Here is a 19,198-nt window from a genome sequence, read left to right on the forward strand (position 1 = left end):
CAGTACTTTATGTAATAAGGTAAGTCAAGTTTTTCATTTGTGACATACTTTGTTTGGTCTTGACAAGAACCTGTTTTGAATCAGATATATGCAAACTAATACTTATGCAAATTATGTGAATATAGAAAAGAAGAAGAAAAATAATTATTTTCAGTAGATAGTACTAATTTGTGCTTTATAAACAATTATTGGAATTACTTGTTACAAAAAAACTTCACAGTTTGTTCCAATTCCACTCTACACTTTCCCTTAAACAACACAAAGTTCACACAATTAACCAAATGTTCTCAGAGAAAACCTCTAGAAGTAGCCATTTGTGTAATAAATATAATGGGTTATCACAGTAGGTCAAAAATCTGTGACAAGTCTGCTGTTTCTTTTTTTTGGCAGTACTGAAGTTTGAACTCAGGGCTTCAGGCTTGCTGGGCAGGCACTCTATTACTTGAGCCACACCTCCAGTCCTAGATCCACTCTTACCTTTACATTTTATCCAACAATAAAATTACATTTTACTTGTGAGGGATGAGAGTCCAGTGAATGCACAGTTCCTTCAAAACATGGTAGAAGACAGAACAGAATCTGCCTTGTCATATTAGGAATTCTTATTGCATATATAGCAAGTGAAAATGAAGAAATCGGACTTAGTATTGTTAAGGAAATCACAGCAATGCAGAATTCCTGGGAACTTGTCCTACCTTTGTCTTCCATTTAAGTTTGTGACTTAAATGTGGTGATTGAGATGTTTTCACTGTGATCTCAGCAAACTATAGCAAACAAAGGACCACCACAGAGAAATCAAACACGGACCTCTGAAATGCTATATTTTTAAAATCAAAATATTTCTACCATTTTTTAAATTTGCATGTATTTTCATTGTCTTTAAGAACAATGAGAATGATAGACTGTTTTGCAATAATTAGACAAAGACTTATTTCTTCTAATCAAGGATACACAACAGCTATTATGTAGGAGACCACCAAATGTGATGTCAAGATTTTGTTAACTATTACTAATATAACCCTTACATAGAAATTTTAATTTTATAAAGTAGTGTATAATTCTATAACATTAAATTCTTGTTCTCAAATTAAAATATCTATCGATCTTCAATATGCTGTGTAAAATCTTGCTTCTCTGGAATTTTACCAACAAGGTTTTTCTTCCTTTTTACAATTTATAATTTGCACTGTTTCATTCCTGTTAAAAAAAAAAAAGACTCATTTGTAACCCATGCAAACAATCTTTTGATCTGTACTAACTCATGAATTTGACTTTCCAGTAAAGTTAATTAAAAGCTTACATACAGCAACTGGCAATCTTTCTTTTTTCTTGTGCTTGGATATAGGCCTTTTTACAAGGTTTTAAGGTCTGCTGGGCAGACCTTTGGAGTTTCTGATTAAGGTTTTTGGTGAGATCTGAGAATTTGCATTTCTAGCAAGTTCCCAGGTTAGGCTGCTGGTCCAGGGACCTGACTGAGAATTATTGCCTCAGGGTATTGTCTGCACAGCCTCCACCTCCCCCAGTGGGTTAGGTTATTCCACCCTTGGGAGACAAGATTCAAAACAAATTTATCCTGGACCCTCCCTCTCCTGGGAAGTGGGTGCTCTAGCTGGCATCCATTTTGGAGGCCCTGGGGACAGGTCCAGAGGTCTGGCTGGCAAGGCTGTCTTGTCAAATGTTTTGGCTGGGCTTGAAAACCTAGGATCTCTTGGCATAGCTGGCAGGACCAAGTTTTTCTGGGTAACCAACTGCCCAGCATATGCTGCGCCTTGTTGAGTTTTTCCTTTTGGACTATAGTGAAAGCCTCTGAGGCTAGTGGGGAGCTGGTCTAGGCCAGATGTAAAGCAAGACCCCATCTCAAGAATAACCAATATGAAAAGGACAGGCTGAGTGACTGAAGTAGGAGAGGAAATTCCCTCCTCTTCCTCTTCTGCTTGGCTGGTGTTTAGATGCAGTGGCAGGAGCTAGAGCATCATCTTGTACCACAAGCTGTGTATGGAAGATGACAGCAATTAGAAAGGAGACTTGGCCCCTCATGTGGGAAAAGGTTATTAATACAGCTAGAACTTTTGTGGGAGAGAGAAAATTACAGACAAACCAAATAGTTCTATGTCCCCTGTATCAGTTATCTATTGCTGTCTAACAAGTCACCCCCAAAAAACTATCTGAAAACAGCACCTATTTGTGCTTGTGATTCTGTGGTTGGCAGCGCAGGCAGGCACACCTGGACAGCTCTGCTGGTCTCACCTGAGTCCTCGGGCAGCGACAGCCATCTGATGGCACGGCCTCCCTCACATGTCTGGCCGTGGAGCTGGCTGTCAGCTGAGTCACATCTGTGTCAGGTCACCTCAGCCTTCTCCTGTGGCACAAGGTTTCCCAGTAAGCAGCAAAACAGGGCAAGCCCAGTGCACAAGTGCTTTTCAAACCTCTGCTTGTGTCACCTTTGTAATGTCTCATTGGCCAAATCACAACAGATCTTGACCAGAACAACTTACTGGATCAATGTGGGAGGGGTGATGAATAGGTAAGGACGCAGGGATAGGGATTCATGGAGGAGGGGCGCTGCTACTGGAACAGCCAAGTGTGCTGTGACCATAAAAACCAACTCTGGCTAAGTAAAATTCAATGTAATCTATCAACCTAACAATGAAGAAGAAACCTCAAACATCTCAATAGATGCCAACACAAAAAGTGATAATTTTTTTTGTTGTTGGCACTGGGATTGGACTCAGTACTTTGCATTTGCAAAGCTGGCACTCTACAACTCGAGCTACATCTCACCTCCAGTCCACTTTGCTCTGATTATTTTGGGGATGGGATCTCCCAAACTATTTGCACAGGCTAGCCTTGAACTATGATCCTCCTGATCTTAGCCTCCTAAGTAGCTAGGATCACAGGCTTATAAACCACCAGTGTCTGGCTAGCATTTAATAAAATTTTAATATTGTTGTGGGAATCTCAAGCTGAGATATGGGACACTGAGGCAGTTTAGCAGGAAGCAGTTTTATTGTGCTGGCACAGACCCAGCGAACTCCTGTCCAAAGGCTGAGCCCCTAGAACAAAGGGGTCTCACCTTATATATCCTTGCAAGCAGGTTACAGAAGGAAAAAGCAAAGTCTAATCCATATATGGTTATATGCAGTTCCATAGGCTACTTTACCCCACTGCTACGTGACTTTCCCCCTCCCCAGTGTTATGTGACCCTCTCCACGCTCAGATTCCTCAGGTTTTACCTCTCTACTAAGCCATCCCTATCTCCCTGCTACTTTATCAGAACTCAGGCCTACTGTTTTTTTCTTCTGATCCTTCTCCCTGCTCCTTATAAAAACTTCAACTCAGAATTGAAGGATACTTCCTGAACCCTGATAAAGGTTATCTATCAAATACCTATAGCAAACGGTATCCTTACTGGTGAAATATTTGAGACATTTCTATTAAGGTCAGACAGGAGAGAACTCTGCTTCCTATCACTGGTAACATTCTACCTTGTACCAGATGTCTTGGACATCATGGTAAGACGAAAAAAATAAATGAAAGGATAAAAACTACAATGGAGGAGAAATTGTACTTTTATGTGCAGGGTCATATGACTGCATGGAAGTCAAGGGTGTCTGCAGGTACACTAACCTAAGAAGAATTCAGTGAGCTGACTGGATGGAAAGGTCGATAAACACATGGGAAAGACGGAATGACTTAAGAATTATATCCAAGGAGGATGTAGCTCTGTGGTAGAGCACTTGCCTAGCATGTGGGAAGCACCCTGGGTTAAATCCCAAGTATTGCAAGGTCAAAACAGAACAAAAGCCAAAAATGACAATATCCAGGAGGGTAGATGGGACCCAGGGCTTTAGGCAGGTGTGTGGCTTATTTCCCTCCCCCACCCAAAAAAAATTGAAAAGAAGAAGGTGGGGGAGTTGGCACACCTGTAATCCTAGCACTTCAGAGGCTCAGGAAGGAGGATCAAGCATTCAAGGCAGCTGGGACTACACACTGAGACTCTGCCCAAGATCTCTCCCCACACCCCAAGAAGAGGAAGAGGACAAGGAATTGGAGGAGGAAGGGGAGGAGGAGAACAACAGCAGCAGCAACAACAAGAGATCTGAAGCAAGTAAAATAAAATCTCATCTGTTGCATCTGGATGGGGGATGCAAGTGTGTCTGCTACATTGTTTTCTTTCAAAGACTGTCTCTACCCTTCCACCTTGTGAGGAAATAGTAACAGGGTAACAGTCAAAGTAAGAAAGCAAAAACAAGCACTTTGGCACACTGAAGTTCCCGGGAAGTTTAACCAAGCACTTGCCGACCTGCACAACTGTGAGAAATAAATTTCTGTTAATTACACATAACCCTCTCTAAGGCATTTTGTAACAGCAGCACAAATGGGCTGTAGCACTTTTTCTCTGCTATAATTCTTAGCAGATGGTTTTATCCTTCATCACTTTGAAAATACCAACGCACTGTCTTCTGGGTTCCAAGGCTTCTGATACAAAATCTGATGAGGGAAATTATGGTGAAGTGGGCTCTCTCCACCCCCCACCCCCACAACAGATGTTAAAAGTGCTCCATGGTGCTTTAGGGAACACTTCTTTTTGTGACAGTGGAAGTTTGAGAACTGCTACCAAAGGATTAGTTTGACATCAGTCACTCCAGGTTTAAAGACAAAGGAATTGAATACCTTGAGTGTAGATAGGATGAGGTCTTTAAAAGCCAAATTTTATCACAGAGTTTCATATTCCAACTGAAGAGGCCATTGAAGCATCCACTGGCTTTAGCTTCACAGGGAGAAATACCAGACTCCATGACCCATCAAGGAAGAAACTGTTGGAGTAGGTTATTTTTTGAATTTTTTAAAAAAAAAGTTGTAATGGTATTTGGACCAATGAGATAAGACCCGTGGCTTGTGCCTAGCTGTGATTGGTTCACTTGTTCTCTGACATCACCGAGGGGCCATTGTTAGTAAGGCCAACTGCCATCCAGCAGGTATATAAGGAATTTGCCTGGGCTGGATTTTTGTCCATACAGCGCAGGAGGCTCTTGGTTGGTGACCTGCTGGACTACTACAAAGCTTGGTTGACGGATTTTGGGATTTTGCTTTTTGGTCTTTGTTTTTGCGCCCTGTTTTTGCTAATATTTTTCATTTTTATTTACCTTTTGATTTGATATCTTTATTTTTTTCTTTTGATTCTCTTTCTGTTACGTTTCCTTTTTTTCTCAGGTAGCATTGTTTTTTGTCTTTATTATTGGTTATTTTTTTTGGGGGGGGGCTTTTTAATTTGTTTCTTTTCTAAAATTTGGTAAAGATGCCACGATCATTCTATGATGAGAGGTATGAGTGGCTGACAGCACAGCGCTCTCTCAGTGCCAGGTCCCCTGATGAGATCCTGAAGGCTCAGTATTGGCTCCTGAGGACCATAGGCGAAGGCTACTTTGGCTATGTGAAACTTGCCTACCACCACCTCACAAGAACCCAGGTTGCAGTAAAACTACAGCAGAAGTGGGAGAATAGCTCCTACCTTGCGAATGAAGTCTCTATACTGAAGACACTGGACCACCCTAACATCATCAGACTGTTTCAGGTGATCGAAACAGTGGACCATGTCTACCTGGTCATGGAGTACGTGAGCGGAGGGCAGCTCCGGCAGCATATCAGAGACACCCTGCGCCTGTGTGAGGAGAAGGCCCGTGGCATTTTCAAGCAGATCCTGTGTGCAGTCAAATACTGTCACGACAGAGGCATTGTGCACAGAGACCTGAAAGCTGACAACATCCTGCTTGATACTGAAGGCAACGTGAAAGTCATCGACTTTGGCCTTGGCACCAGGTACTCCATTGGAGAGGCGCTCACAGATTGGTGTGGTGCCTTTACACACCGGGCACCTGAAGTATTCCTGCGCCTACCCTATGATGGCCGAAAGGTGGACGTCTGGAGCCTGGGCATCGTCCTCTACTGTATGGTGACGGGAGCCTTGCCCTTTAGAGGGGAGACTGTTATGCAGGTGCGGCGGGCAGTCCTGGAATTAAGGTATGACATACCCAGATACCTTTCTATGGGCTTGAGAAATGTCATAGTTCAGATGCTCACGAAAAACCCTAGTGAGAGGCCCACTGTAGACCACGTCGTGGGGCACCCTTGGCTAAGGCAAGGGGAGGAAGGGTCACCTAGTCCAGCTGTGGAGCGTCTGCCCAAACACCCGGACCCTGCAATCGTGGTGGCCATGCGTGACCTGGGTTACAACCCAGATGACATTCGCCAGTCTCTACTGCAGAGACGATTTGATGAGGCGATGGCCACCTACCTCATGTTGAGAGATCAAATGTGCCAGGAGGTTACATTCAGAGCCCGAATTAAGCCCCAGGTGCGCCCAGAGATTGTGCCCACCCCATCCCCTGCAGACCCTTCCACCTTTGCTCCCCCCCCAAGGAGGAGAGCCAGTGCACCTGGCCTTCTTCAGACCTTCACGTTGTCCTCCGATGACAAGACAGGGCACAGGGGCAGAGGAACAGCCGGCCTGCCTAATGTTCCCCTCTGCATCCTGCCAAGGAATGTCTCTACCACAAGCATCGTCCCCCAGCCTGGTCCTGCGGCTGCTCCGCCCCCTGGGGAGGTAGAGAGTGGCATGTCCTCTAAGGGAATGTCCTCAGATGAACACGCCTTCACCAGCGGGCAGCCCCACGATGTGGCCACAGTGCCTTCCAGCGGGAATATTCAAGGCTGGAAGAGGGTGAGGAGGAGGATTGTGAACTCTGTTTTAAGACTGTGTTGTTGTGTGCGGGGCCAAAAGTGACACCCTCACTTCCACAACTAAGTGGCTTCAGTGAAAGCTACAGACAGCTGAGAAAGGCACAGTTAACAACAGAGAGCCAGAGGACCCTGTGTGCGGTGGATCCTTTCACCATAGTGTGGGGGTTGGACCAGGTATATCCTCAGCCAGCTGCAGGAAGGATTCAAGCAGGACTTTCAAGCTGCTGTGAGCCCAGCAAGCCCAGCAAAGGCCTCTGTCCAGCGCAGGAGTGAGGAATGAAACCGTCTTTCCACGGAATGGCCAATGGCCAGGGCCTCTCCTCATGGGACATGGAGGTCTCCACTAGGAAAATCACCTGGAACCAAAATGTGAGGAAAGCCTGGGAATAGACCAGGCATGTACTTTTTCAAGTGCCCTCAAGGTTTGAAATAGGCACCGAAAGTGCTGCTGCTGAACGTCCGTATTTCCAATCCTCTGATCCGTGTGCCAAAGGTCTGAAAACAAGCGCCTTCCTCTGCATCCTCCAATTGCTTCCTGGCATCAACATAGTCTGGACCCACTCCAGCTTGCATCCCTTTCCACCTGTCAGTCAGGATGCCGGTTCTCTTCACCTCCTAGTGAACAGCAGGGGGACTGTTGTCCTGGGAGGAGAGCGGTGAGAGCCACGCACATAGAGGAGGGATGCAGCATCCGAAATGCCCTCATTCGGTTGGTCCCTCCTAAGGACCCCATGTGCTCATGCTCAACAGGCCTGGGCAGAGCAGGGCGGAGGTTCCTACTTCTGGATGGGGACGCTGGAGTTTGAGTCATAGTGGTGACTCTGGCCAAACTTTCCCCGCCACCAATCTACAAATGTGGACAGAAGTCCACACACACAGGTACTCGGGGTGGTGGAAATCCTAGAGGTCGTGGGTGAGAATGCAGTGCAGCAGCAGAACAGGAGCTGAGCATGTGCAGATCCTGGGCTCCCTCTGCACCACCAACTGAGGACAGCAGGAATGGCTACTAGAGAGAACAGGGAGTAACTGCTGAATGGACAGTTTCAGTTTTCCTTGGCTACCAGCCTAGCTCAGTGGGGAGTCCTGGCCTAGCCTGCAAAAGGCTCTGGTTTTGTACCAACCACTGAGGGGCAAAATGCTTTAAAAAAGAGTTGTGGAGATGGATGGTGGTGATGTTTGCACGTTATGAATGTGTGGTCATAGGCCTTACAGCAATGTGTCTGCCAACACAGACCTCTTCCACCATAATAGACCCATAGATCACAATTGAGCTGAAAATTTCTCTTGTCTGATGACATGGCAGTCATCCTAAGGGTGGAGTGCAAATGCACTACTCCCTTGATGCTGTCATAAACAGTGTGCTCTAATCATGTAAAAGTGTAGCAAATAGTTATGTACAGTACATAATATGTCACAATGACAAATGACTACATTCCTGGTTTGTTTACTGTATTGTACAAGTACACCATACATTCCCCCTTGGACCACTCAAGGTATTGGCTTCAAGAAAGGTAGACTGATAAAATCTTCCATTGGGAAGATCCAGGAAGGAGCAGGTGATGGTCTGGTGCTTCCAACTGGCCTCCTCAATTTCCCTAGAGTTATACTTGAGAGAGGGTAGAAAGGGATGAGGGAGTAAGGTTGCTGCCTCCTCAACTTATTTAGCAGGCAGATTGTTATCCAGAGATACCTGGTCATGGCTTTCTTGTGGTCTTGGCAATGAATTATGGCTACCCACATTTGTAGTTTGATGGCCTCTGGTAAGATTATGATTCCAGGGACATGTTTCAGTGGAGAGTTTTAGGCTGTTAAAAGTCCATTTTATTCCAGATGATTGAGTGTGTGTGTGTGTCCTTTCTGAGGCATACGCAAGGTCAGTTTATATCGACTGTTTTCTTTCCCTCTAATTGAAGAGCTCAAGTGAAGGCAAATAGCTCTGCCTTTTGGAGTGAAGTAGAGCTACTGGGCAAGGGCTAGACGCAGTGGCCTGTGACAGTCTTTGACAACTGCATAAGCAGAAACCTGTTTCCTGCCAATCATAAACCTGCTGCCATCAGTGAGCAGGTGGTATCAGGGTCAGTGATGGAGCATCCTGGAGGTTCCCACCTGGATGTGTAGATCAGAGCAATGACTTCCAGGTAAGAGTGTTGGAGTGTGGGGTCAGTGTTTGGTCTGCTAGTAACGTAGCAGGATTCAGAGTTTGACCAGACTGCAACTGGAGGTCTGAGGTGCCTAGAAAGAGACCTTGGTACTTCTGAAAATGGCTGTCGCATAGCCCATGGCAGGCCTTCGAGTTTCAAATGCCTGTTACTTGATGGAGTTCAGCACTGTCATCCCTCGCCTCAGGGTCAGTTTAGACGCCTGAGCTACTGAGGCCAAGGCCCTGAGAAATGGGCGCATCCTTGACAGAGTGTGCTGCGTGGTGATTGGCGGGCGCCATGGACTCCAAGGCAGTCACCTGTCCTCATGGACATATGTGGAAGAGTTTTCCCAAGCCAGGGGCAGTGGTAAGGGCTTGCTTTAAGACAGAAAGGGCTCGGCCCATTTGGGGGCTCAGTGTAGAGGCTCCTTGTTTAAGAAAACCTTATTCTTAAAAGGAAATTTAATCCTTAGCAGGTGAAACTATGTACTCTCGTGAATCCAGTGTCTGTACTCCCCAGATGGTATTTAAATCTCAGCTGCTGCTGCTGCTGCTTCTGCTGCTGCTGCTTCTTCTCCCTCTCCCCCACCCCCTCCTCCTCCTCCTCCTAATCCTAATCCTTCGCCTCTCCCTCCCTCTCCCCTCTTCTTCTTCCTCCTTAGTCTTCCTTCTCCTCCTCCTCCTTCTTCTTCTTCTTCTTCTTCTTTTCTTTCTCTTTTTTTGGTGGTACTGGGGCTTGAACTCAGGGTCTTCACCTTGAGCCTCTCCTTTAGCCCTATTTTTGTGAAGGGTTTTTCGAGATAGGGTCTCATGAACTTTTTTGCCTGGGCTGGCTTTGAACTAGGATCCTCCTGATCTCTGCCTCCTGAGTAGCTAGGATTACAGGTGTGAGCCTCAGACTCCTGGCTATTGAATTCCAGGGTTTTTTTGTTAGACCTATATTGATGTATTGCAGAAGGAGAGATGTGGGGGTAGGACTGTCTAGGTTAACTGCTGGGCAATCTGAGTATTGGTTGTCTCTCCACTCAAAGATGAAAGGAATTGGGAATCTTGGTGCACAGGGATGCAAAAGGAGGCATCTTTTGATTCTAGGACTATACACTAGGAAGCCCTGTGGGGATTTGAGTTACTAGGCTACATGTATAAGGAACAATGGGGGAGAGGGAAAACTCCCTTGCTGATGGCCCTGAGTTCTGGTTCCATCCTGTAAGAGCCATCTGGTTTTTAACTGCCAGTAGGGAGTATTGCAGGGGAAATTTCCAGGAGGTTTTAGGTCAGCCAATCAAAATTTAGGAATGAGGAGCTAGAGTCCTCTTTGGCCCTCAGGTTTGAGGGGATATTGGGTCAATTGGTGAAAAAGCTGAAGTCTTTCAGACTTGAGTTGGAGAAAGAGAATGTCCACAGAGCGTGGGGTTCCAGACCTCAGCGGGAATTTGGTGAAGTTAGAAAGGATCAATGTCAAGAGTAGACACTGTCAACTGATGCATGATAGAGTGCCTGTATACCAAGTGCAAGACACTGAGTACAAAGACCAGTACTAAAACAAACAAAAAGACTGAACCTAGTGTTACCTGTGTTCTGGACACTAAGGCTGGTCCTAGCTTGAATAAGACAGAGGCATTAGGCAGTACCAGGAAAGAATGAGTAAAGACAGAGGTCTCTAGAGAGCTGACAAGCAGGGGAGTAAGGAACATTATTGGGCCTGTCCATCTATTCCTGTGAGGAGGATTGGGGACTGTTAAGGAGGTCCAGGGATGGTAACTAGGGAAGACTATGGATCCCCCATCTCCATCAGAAAAGTAATTTTATTTCCTGCCACATTCAGGGTTAAATGGGAGTACTCCATGGAGATGGAGAACACGGGAGCCTGTATAACCCCTGGGCCCCATCAGTCGAGCTGTAGGTCTCCCCCAGCTGTTTATTCCTCATAGTCCAAGTGACCACGCATCTGCCAGTCACCCCGCATAAGCTGTTCATGAGGATCCTGGGCTTCAAATGACCTCTCCTGTGGGCAAGGGAAGGGCAGTCCCACTTTGAGTGGCACTCCTGTTTGAAGTCTGGACATAAGCCAGGTGGGAGACACGGATTTTGGCCATTGGAACTGAAATATCTAGGCTGGCCACAATTATAGTAGGTGAATGAGGACCATGGGGGAGCCTGTGGTATCCTGGGATTAGGTCAAGTAAGGCTGGGGCTAGTGTCCACAGCCTGAGGCCACCCTGCAGTGAAATGCAGTTGGCAGTGGCCATGGCCATACAATCAGCATGTCACCACTTTTCATTTGTAAATGCCTCCTTTTGAAGGGCTTGAAGGCCATTTTTAGCTGGGTTGAGAAGGAAGTTTGGGGGGCCCTGTCACAGATTTTGGAGTTTTTGTCTAATGTCTGGTGAGAATTGCCTGATAAAATGTATGACAAGAATTGCTAGATTCTCCAGTATCTCAGTCCTTAGGATAGAGTATTTGTGCATTGCCCTCCTACCCTGGAAAGAAAGAGGGAAATGCTTTTGATGGTGCCTTGAGTGGTTTCTCTTAATTTATAGAAGTCAGTATGTTTAATCACGTCCCTACGCATGCCCTCCAAGAAAAGACGTGTGATCATATGATCTCTTTGATGTCTGCTCACATGTCACCAGACCATGGATCCCTTCACAGTCCATCAAATTCCTCATTAACTGAGAAACACAGGGAGAGATAGGTGAGGGGACCGCTCAATGTCAGCACAGGTTTTATTTGGGAAAGAATATGTGGAGGACTGTGGACTCCAGCTAGAGTCCACAGCCATTTAGAGACTGGGGTTAGATAAAGGAGTTTGTTGGAAAAGTACCAGGAAGATGGCTAGCAGGAAAAGTCTTTGGCTAGGCAGCTAAGGAAGATAAGTTGTGATTAGGTCACTTGTGTGTTTAACCATCCCGTGTTCCTGGTGACAATGGCTAAGGGCAGATGTCTGTCACTCTTTGGGGCTAGGTGAGGTGCTTCAGTTAGCCATCCACACGGCATATGAAATGGCATCTGGTCGCAGCAAGGCTGCCCTTATGCTCACTTTAACATCCCTACATCCCTGCCTTGTGCTATATATAGTTTGGGAGAAGGGACCACAATAGTCTGTTAACTGCTTCTTGCTAGGTTAGGGAGTTGAGGTCTCTGAAAGGTAGAGGGTACTGGCAGGGACTTTTTGTTTTAGGCATCTGTAGCAGGCCATCTGGAGGAACAGGATTGAGTTGAACTGTTTTTGGGTAGTAGTGTGGACCAAAGCACGGAGCCTTTGGAAAACAAAGTGAGAAAGGAATTTAAAGATACGAGTTCCACTGTCAGCAGAATGAGGAAAAAATAACAGTTCCCAATGGGGGTGCCACGTGTGGCATCCACTTAACTCAGGCAGACCACTGTCCCCAGTTGACTGTCACATGTTATGGGAGACCAGAAGCACTTTCCTGGGATTTTTAGGAATGTTATGGGAGATCAGAAGCGCTTTCCTGGGATTTTTAAGAGCATTGTGAATGAACGAAGACTGGTTGACATAGAAACAGCATTTATCTTTTTTTTTTATTATTATTTTTTTTTTTTTGGCAGCACTGGGGTTTGAACTCAGGGCCTTCACACTTGCTAGGCAGGCACTCTTACCACTTGAGCCACTCTGCCAACCCCACAGCTTTGAACTTATAAACAGAGACACCCTCCCCCATCATTAGCAGTTAGGAGGTCAAGGGTTCACCAGTGGGCTGGGGGAGTGGCTCAAGAAGTAAGAGCACCTGCCTAGCAAGCATGAGGCCCTGAGTTCAAACACCAATGCTGCCAAAAAGTGCAATATGATAGTCCCAGGGGTGTGGTTCAAAGATAGAGTGCATGCCTAGCAAGCCCCATAACAAAAAAAGAAAAGAAAAGAAAAGAATTCCCTAGTTTAGGAGGACCACCCCTGCTAGGAATCAATTTGAGTTTGGAGGGTCTGGGCTAGCTCTTCTAAGGTGACGGAGAAAGTTCTTGATGATTGTTGAAAGTTTAGTGAGGAAGAGGTTATTCCCGCTATCCCAGTCCCCAGGGAGCCTGAGAGTCCCAGGCCAACAAGGATTGAATGAGTTGTATGGCTCTTTGGACTCAGGCTCCCAAGGTCAGGGAAGCTTAGTGGGGAACCTGAATTGTTTGGTTATTTTGTAGTGTAGCCACATCCAGAATCTGGTGTCCAAGGGTACAGGTGCCTGAGAAGTTGGCAGGTAAACAAAGACAGGAAAATGTTCCACACAGGGAAAGGAAGCCTGGTGCAGACAGACAGAAATTGTAGGTCAAAGTAGCCACCTTGGAGAATGTTTTTTTTTTTTTTTTTGGCGGTACTGGGGTTTGAACTCAGGACCTCATGCTTGCTAGGCAGGCCCACTGCCCCTTGATCCAGTCCGCCAATCCCCCGCCCCAAGGAGAATGTTTTGGTCTGGCACCAGTGGGGCTTTTCCATTTCCCACACTGGGAAAGAGCAGGCAGCATGGCCCCTGTGAGAGGTTGGTATCAGATTGTTGGGTAAAACCCTGATTTGGAGTAAGGCAGAATTGAGTGAGGTCACTGAGTGTCTCTAAGTGGTGGGAGCAGAAGGTGAAGTAGGAAATCTGGGTTGGAGAAAAGTCCTGGTGCCATAGTTACTGGAGGAAGAGGAGGCCTGTGAGGCACGTGTGGGACTGAATAGGGATGGCAGCATAGCCCTCTGCAAGATAGTATAGAAAGGACTCAAAATGGGCTATAGTTAGAGGCATGGATGAGTCAGGATGTCAGTGATCCTGGTAAGGTGGAGTGAAGTGGGTCCTGTGGGGAGAGAGGAATATTTAAGTGGGGAGCGATGTTGGTATATGGGAGCTCTCACCTTTTTTCGGGTTCTGACTGGGTTGTACCTTTAGTGGAGTTTGGTCAATCCAATGTGGTTGCCCATTAACCTGGGCCATGGTGGGCATAGTCAAAATCACCTGGTGTGGCCCTTGCCATTTTGGCTTTAGTGGTGTTGAGGAATTGGAGATACAGACTTCATCCCTTGGCTTTATGGCTGGAGACTGAGCTGGAAGGTCAGAGGAAGGTTTACAAAGTGAAGCTTTCAACAAGCATATTGTCTACATTGTTGTCAGGAAAGGTGGAGAGTGAGCCAGATGTCCTCTGTGAGAAGTGAGGTAGAAGTGTGGGGTATGTGGTGAAGGACAGAAGGACAGCCATAGAGTAGTCCTGGCAGACTGCCTTGTGCCTGGTGTGTGGGGAAGGGTGGGGCCTAACACTTGCCTGGGGCGGGGGGACACCCGGGAGCAGATAAAGTAAGACTAAGTGGCTGAGTTAGTTGAGCTTGAAACAGATTTAGTGAGGCCTTGTACCCTGAGTGAAAGAGATTATGGAGATGTGAAAGAACTAGGTATTCCAGAGCCCGGGTGAGAGTGGTATGTTCAGTCCTTGTGTTGGGGGGTCAAAGTTGGGGAAGGTGAGAAGAGCATGGGTTAAAGGGCAATCCTTCCAGGAGTGTCAGGTGATGAATTTCCCCGGGTGGCAGCCTTGACTAGGCATCTGCCAGAGAGTTGTTAAGGGAGATGATATCTGTGATCTGTGCTGGCACTTGCAATGAACAATGGCTACTCACCCAGGTAATGGTGAGACCCAGGTTAGTGACTTGTGAAACTGATGTTTGGCCCTTGGAAGGGGTGACCCTATATCCCTTGTTATGTGGTAAATTACGTTGTGTGGTATGTTTGAGGGGGGCTACACAGGAGCAGATCATCTACATACTGTAAGAGTTTATGAGAAAGAGAGAGAGAGAGAGAGAGAGAGAGAGAGAGAGAGAGAGAGAGAGAGAAGCAAGAATGGGGAATCTTGGTGTACAGGGATGCAAAAGAAGTCTTCTTTTAAATTTAGGACTGTAACCAGGGACCCTGTGGGGATTTGACTTAGTAGGGTATATGGGTTAGGGGCAATTAGGGTGGGGGGAGAACTGCCTCATTGGGGACCTGAGATCTTGTACCATCCTTTAAGAGCCAACTGTTGCGTTTTTTTTTTTTATTTTATTTTGTTTTGTTTTGGTTTGGTTTTTTTTTACTGCCAGGATGGGGCTGTTGCAGGGGAAATTGCAAGGGGGTTTTAGGCCAGCTGATAAAAATTTAGCCAGAGTCCTCTTTGGGCCTCTGGCTTTAGAAGATTTGAGGGGCACTTGAGGGAGAGGTTGAAGTCTATCAGAAATATTTGACTAGAGTCAAGAAAACAGACGTCCAGGGAGAATAGTGTCCCAGACCTCAGTGGGAATTTAGTGAAGTTACAAAGGGTCAAAGGTCAGGGTGACTTGTGGTTATGGGGCCAGAAATGCCAGTCAAGAGTGGACACTACCGACTGGGGTTGTAGCTCAAATGGTAGAGCATTGCATAGCAAGTGTAAGACACTGAGTTCAATGCCCATTACCATAAAAAAGGTGGACCCAGTGCTACATGTGTTTTAGACACAAAGCTGGTCCTAGCTAGGATTAGATATGTCTATCAAGAGCAGGACAGGGGAATTTAGGCAGTGCCAGGGAATAATGAGTGAAAACAGTGGTCTCCAGTGAGCAAACAAGCAGCAAGGAAGCAACCCTGTTGGGGCTGTCCATCTGTTTCTGTGAGGAGGATCAGGGATTGAACAGTGAGTCCTGGAACAGTAACTAGGACAGACTATGAAGCTGCCATCTCTATCAGAAAAATAATTTTATTTCCTGCCACATTCAGGGCTTCACAGGAGATAGAGGTAGAGAACACAGGAGCCTGTTGAGCCCCTGGACCACATCAATTGAGTTACAGGTCTCCCCCATCTGTTGATGCCTCATAGTCCAGGAACTGGGTCAGAGGCATCTGCCAATCACAAAGAATAGGCTGTTCATGGGATTCCTGGGCTTGGAATGACCTCTCCTCATGGAAAAGGAAAGGAAGTCAGTCCCATTTCCAGTGGCACTCCTGTTTGAAGCATGGACATGAATCTGGTGGGGGACATGGATTTTGGCAGTTGGAACTGAAATGTCCAGGCTGGCCATTATTATAGCAGTCTAAGTTGAATTATGATAGAACCTGTGGTTGCCTGGAATTAGCTCAAGTAAGGCTAGGGCTAGTGTACAGAGCCTGAGGGCTCCCTGGAGTGAAAGGGAGTTGGCAGTTGCCACAGACAATCAGCCTGTCACCTCTTTTCAGCCCTTGGTACCTCCTTCGTTGAAGATCTGAAGGCCTTGAAGCCATTTTTACTTAGGTTGAGAAGTGAGTTTGGGAGGCTCTGTTGAAGATTTTGGAGTTTGTCTGTCTGGTGAGGATTGCCTGATAAAACGTGGGAAGAACTGGTAGACCCTCCAGTGTCTCAGGGTCTAGGGTGGTGTGCTTGTGCACGTCCCCTCTGATCCTGGAATGAAAGAGGGCTAGATTTTTGGTTGGGCCTTGAGCGATTTCCCTTAATGTATTGAACTTAGTTTGGAAATCAGTAAGTGTGAGTCTTCTATCTTTGTACTTCTCAGTAAAGATGGTGACTTTTCTGGGTTCCTTGAATTTCTATATGAATCTCAAAATTGGCTTTTCAAATCCTGCAAATAAGTTAGATGGGATTTTGAGGAAGATTACATTGAATCCGTCACAGGATGAGCATTGCCATCTTAACAGAATTAATGGTTCATGAACATGGAAGAAGGTTCTGTTATTTTTAGAGCTTAATTTCTTTCAAAAATGTTTGTAGTTTTAGTCTTTCACTGAGATGGACTTAAATTTCTAAAACTGTATTATTGGTGTGTACTGTAAGTGTCCCTATGTGACTATGCCCTTTCCCTGTCTTCTTAGTTATTTTTGGACTACTAAGCTAGTGTATAGAAATCCACCTGATTTTTCTGTATTGATATTGTGTTCTGTAATCTTGCTGAACCTGCTGCCTATCAAGTACTACTAGGTTGTTTTTATTTATCTATCTAACTGTATTTATTTATTTGCATTCAACTCTCATCTATAATTAGATCTATTAACAAATGCATATTTGTAAATTGCTATTGTATCGAGAAGTTGTTTAATATTGCCTCTCTTCCTGGGTTTTATTGAAATGTAAGGCTACTAAGAGTGCTTTATTTGATGGGGAAAAGAAACAACTTTGTGTCAGTTAAAAAATTTATAAAAATTATTTCATACTTCAAATTACAAAAAAAGAGACAGAAATTAGCAAATAGGAAAAAAAATACCAGACATATCTCAGTGCTTTTGGATGGAAAGAATTTTGTAAAGTAACTTTTGTCCTAAAGAATTGTTCCAAAATGAAAACAGAGGGCTAAGTCAAGAAAACAGGAGGTGTGGAAAGTTATGTAAAGTATACACAAGTAGATCGTCAAACTGTGTACAAGAGGAAGCTTATCAAAGGTTTATATGTGTGATTTAGTTGGCTATAATTTAAAAGTCGCCTAAAGAATTTTCTGAGGTTCAAATCTAGCATACTGATGTAAAACAAAAACCTGATTCTCTAAGTCTGTAATGACAAGGCTTTTCAATATTGATCTATTCTTAGTAACGATTGCAAGAAACTGGCTTAAAGGAAGGTTTTGTGTTGTCTCAAGACAATCACATGTGTTTCCTGTTGATCTTGTGAAGCTTTTGACTACTTAGGAAGCTAAACTTTAACTGAAGCAGAGTTCACTTAAGTATCTGTTCATGTAAAAGTCTTTTTTTCTTTTAAAAATTTTTTTTGGTGGGAGTGGGGTTTAAGCTCAGAGTTTTGAGCTTGCAAAGCAGGCTCTCTACTGCTTAGAGAAACCTCCAGCTTATTTTGCTCTGCTTAATTTGGAGATGGGGTTTTCTGGACTGTTTGCTCTGGTTGGTCTCATACGCGTGCAATTGGAAATATGTAGAGGTGCGTGTCTCAATTTTATCTAACCATTATGCAAACATTTTCAAAATGAAAAGTGTGAATGTGTACATGTGAAATGACCAGCTCATGCTCTCTTTATTTCAAGTGCATGACATCTAAACCTTCCACATACAAAAATGGTCAATAAAACTTTTGTCCATCCTGCCATTTGTAAAGGTAACATTCAGGAAAAAAAAACCCAAAAACCAAAAAAACAACACAAAAAGACCCTGATGTTTGGGCAATCTTGCTACTTGAAATCTGGCCTGCACATGTATGTCTTGATTTAACAATTTTGTTAGTTTGTAAAGTGATACAGGAGATTTTGTGGTGACATTTCCACATATGAGTAGTTTGTACTCTGTTAGGTTCATCCTTACCATTATTGTCCCTCTACCACCTCCTGGCTTCTTAAACTGAATTCACCCTGTTTTGGTGTTCCATCTTCATGCACATACAGGAAATTCATGGACCATATTCACCCTGCTTTATCCTCTTCATTTGCCCTTTCCCCTTCCACTAGTGCCCTCTCCCTAACATCACCTGTTTTGCATGCCTGTCCTTCAGTGTTTAAGTGTATGTTCATTGTTCAAAAGGGTTTTACCTTGGCATTTTACCTGTAAATTATAATACTTTTATCTGTCTAACCGCTCTATTACCCTCCCTTCCCCTTTCCCCACAACCCTGACATTCAGTGGTTGTGTCAGCTTATTGTTCTAGAGACCTCCTGTGCCTGGATGGGCATCTTGTTCTTGATATTTTGGAAGTTTTCTGCTATTATGTTCTTAAGTGTGTTTCCTATAAAGGCATAGGAATATGCCATAATTTGTAGGTTTGGTCTTCTAGTTCCCTCAACATTGAGGAATGTTCAAACAAAGGGGACAATTTAAGCAATGTGAAAGCATTTGCTTTTGCTGAAAAGCACTGACTCCTTCCTTGGGTACACAAATTAACTGAACAAAGGAGAAAGACTTAGCATCTCTGATTCAGTTTTGTACCTGTTATCCTTTGCTCTGAGTTATTCTCTCCTGCAGTCACCTTGGAATCAAGGAAGGATGGGAATGATCAGTAGCATCTTTGTGAGAAGGGACTGAAACGATCCCTAATGACAGTGGAGCCTTGGAGCACAGACCACCTTTCCAAATGAGGACAGATACCCATAACAATGAGGCTGCACTGTGGAGCAGGAGTAAGCACTTTTTGGGCACCAGATTGCTCCCCTCAAGTGTTGGCGGCAGTAACAACTTCTCCAGGACCCTTTAAGAGCAAGGACTGAGACAACATCCAACCAGATCAACACCTGTAAGTGTGACTGTTTATCTGTGCATACCTTTCAAACCCTGCCCAACTCTGTAGCTATTTAAAGCCAAAATGCATGTCTGTACCCCAAAGATGGCTAACAATGGGATGAGTGCTTACTTTGCCTATTCCTATGGTATATCCCTGGCTGAGTAATAAATTCCATTTCCACAGTACTAC

The 19,198-nt window shown here is 45.0% G+C and overlaps 1 protein-coding gene across 1 annotated transcript in view; it reads left to right on the forward strand.

Annotated features, from left to right (window-relative positions):
* Positions 1 to 25: 25 nt before the first annotated feature.
* The window catches only part of LOC109697595 (sperm motility kinase 2B-like), a 32,067-nt gene continuing 12,894 nt past the window's right edge, over positions 26 to 19,198 (forward strand). Inside the window, exons 1-2 of the mRNA XM_074057237.1 lie at positions 26 to 17,525; positions 18,754 to 19,021. Of these exons, the coding sequence (XP_073913338.1) occupies positions 5,300 to 6,784 (1,485 nt within the window). The 5' untranslated portion in view covers positions 26 to 5,299 and the 3' untranslated portion in view covers positions 6,785 to 17,525; positions 18,754 to 19,021. The remainder of the gene's footprint in view (positions 17,526 to 18,753; positions 19,022 to 19,198) is intronic.

Source organism: Castor canadensis, chromosome 16 (assembly GCF_047511655.1).
Source record: "Castor canadensis chromosome 16, mCasCan1.hap1v2, whole genome shotgun sequence".
Taxonomy (NCBI): Eukaryota; Metazoa; Chordata; class Mammalia; order Rodentia; family Castoridae; genus Castor; species Castor canadensis.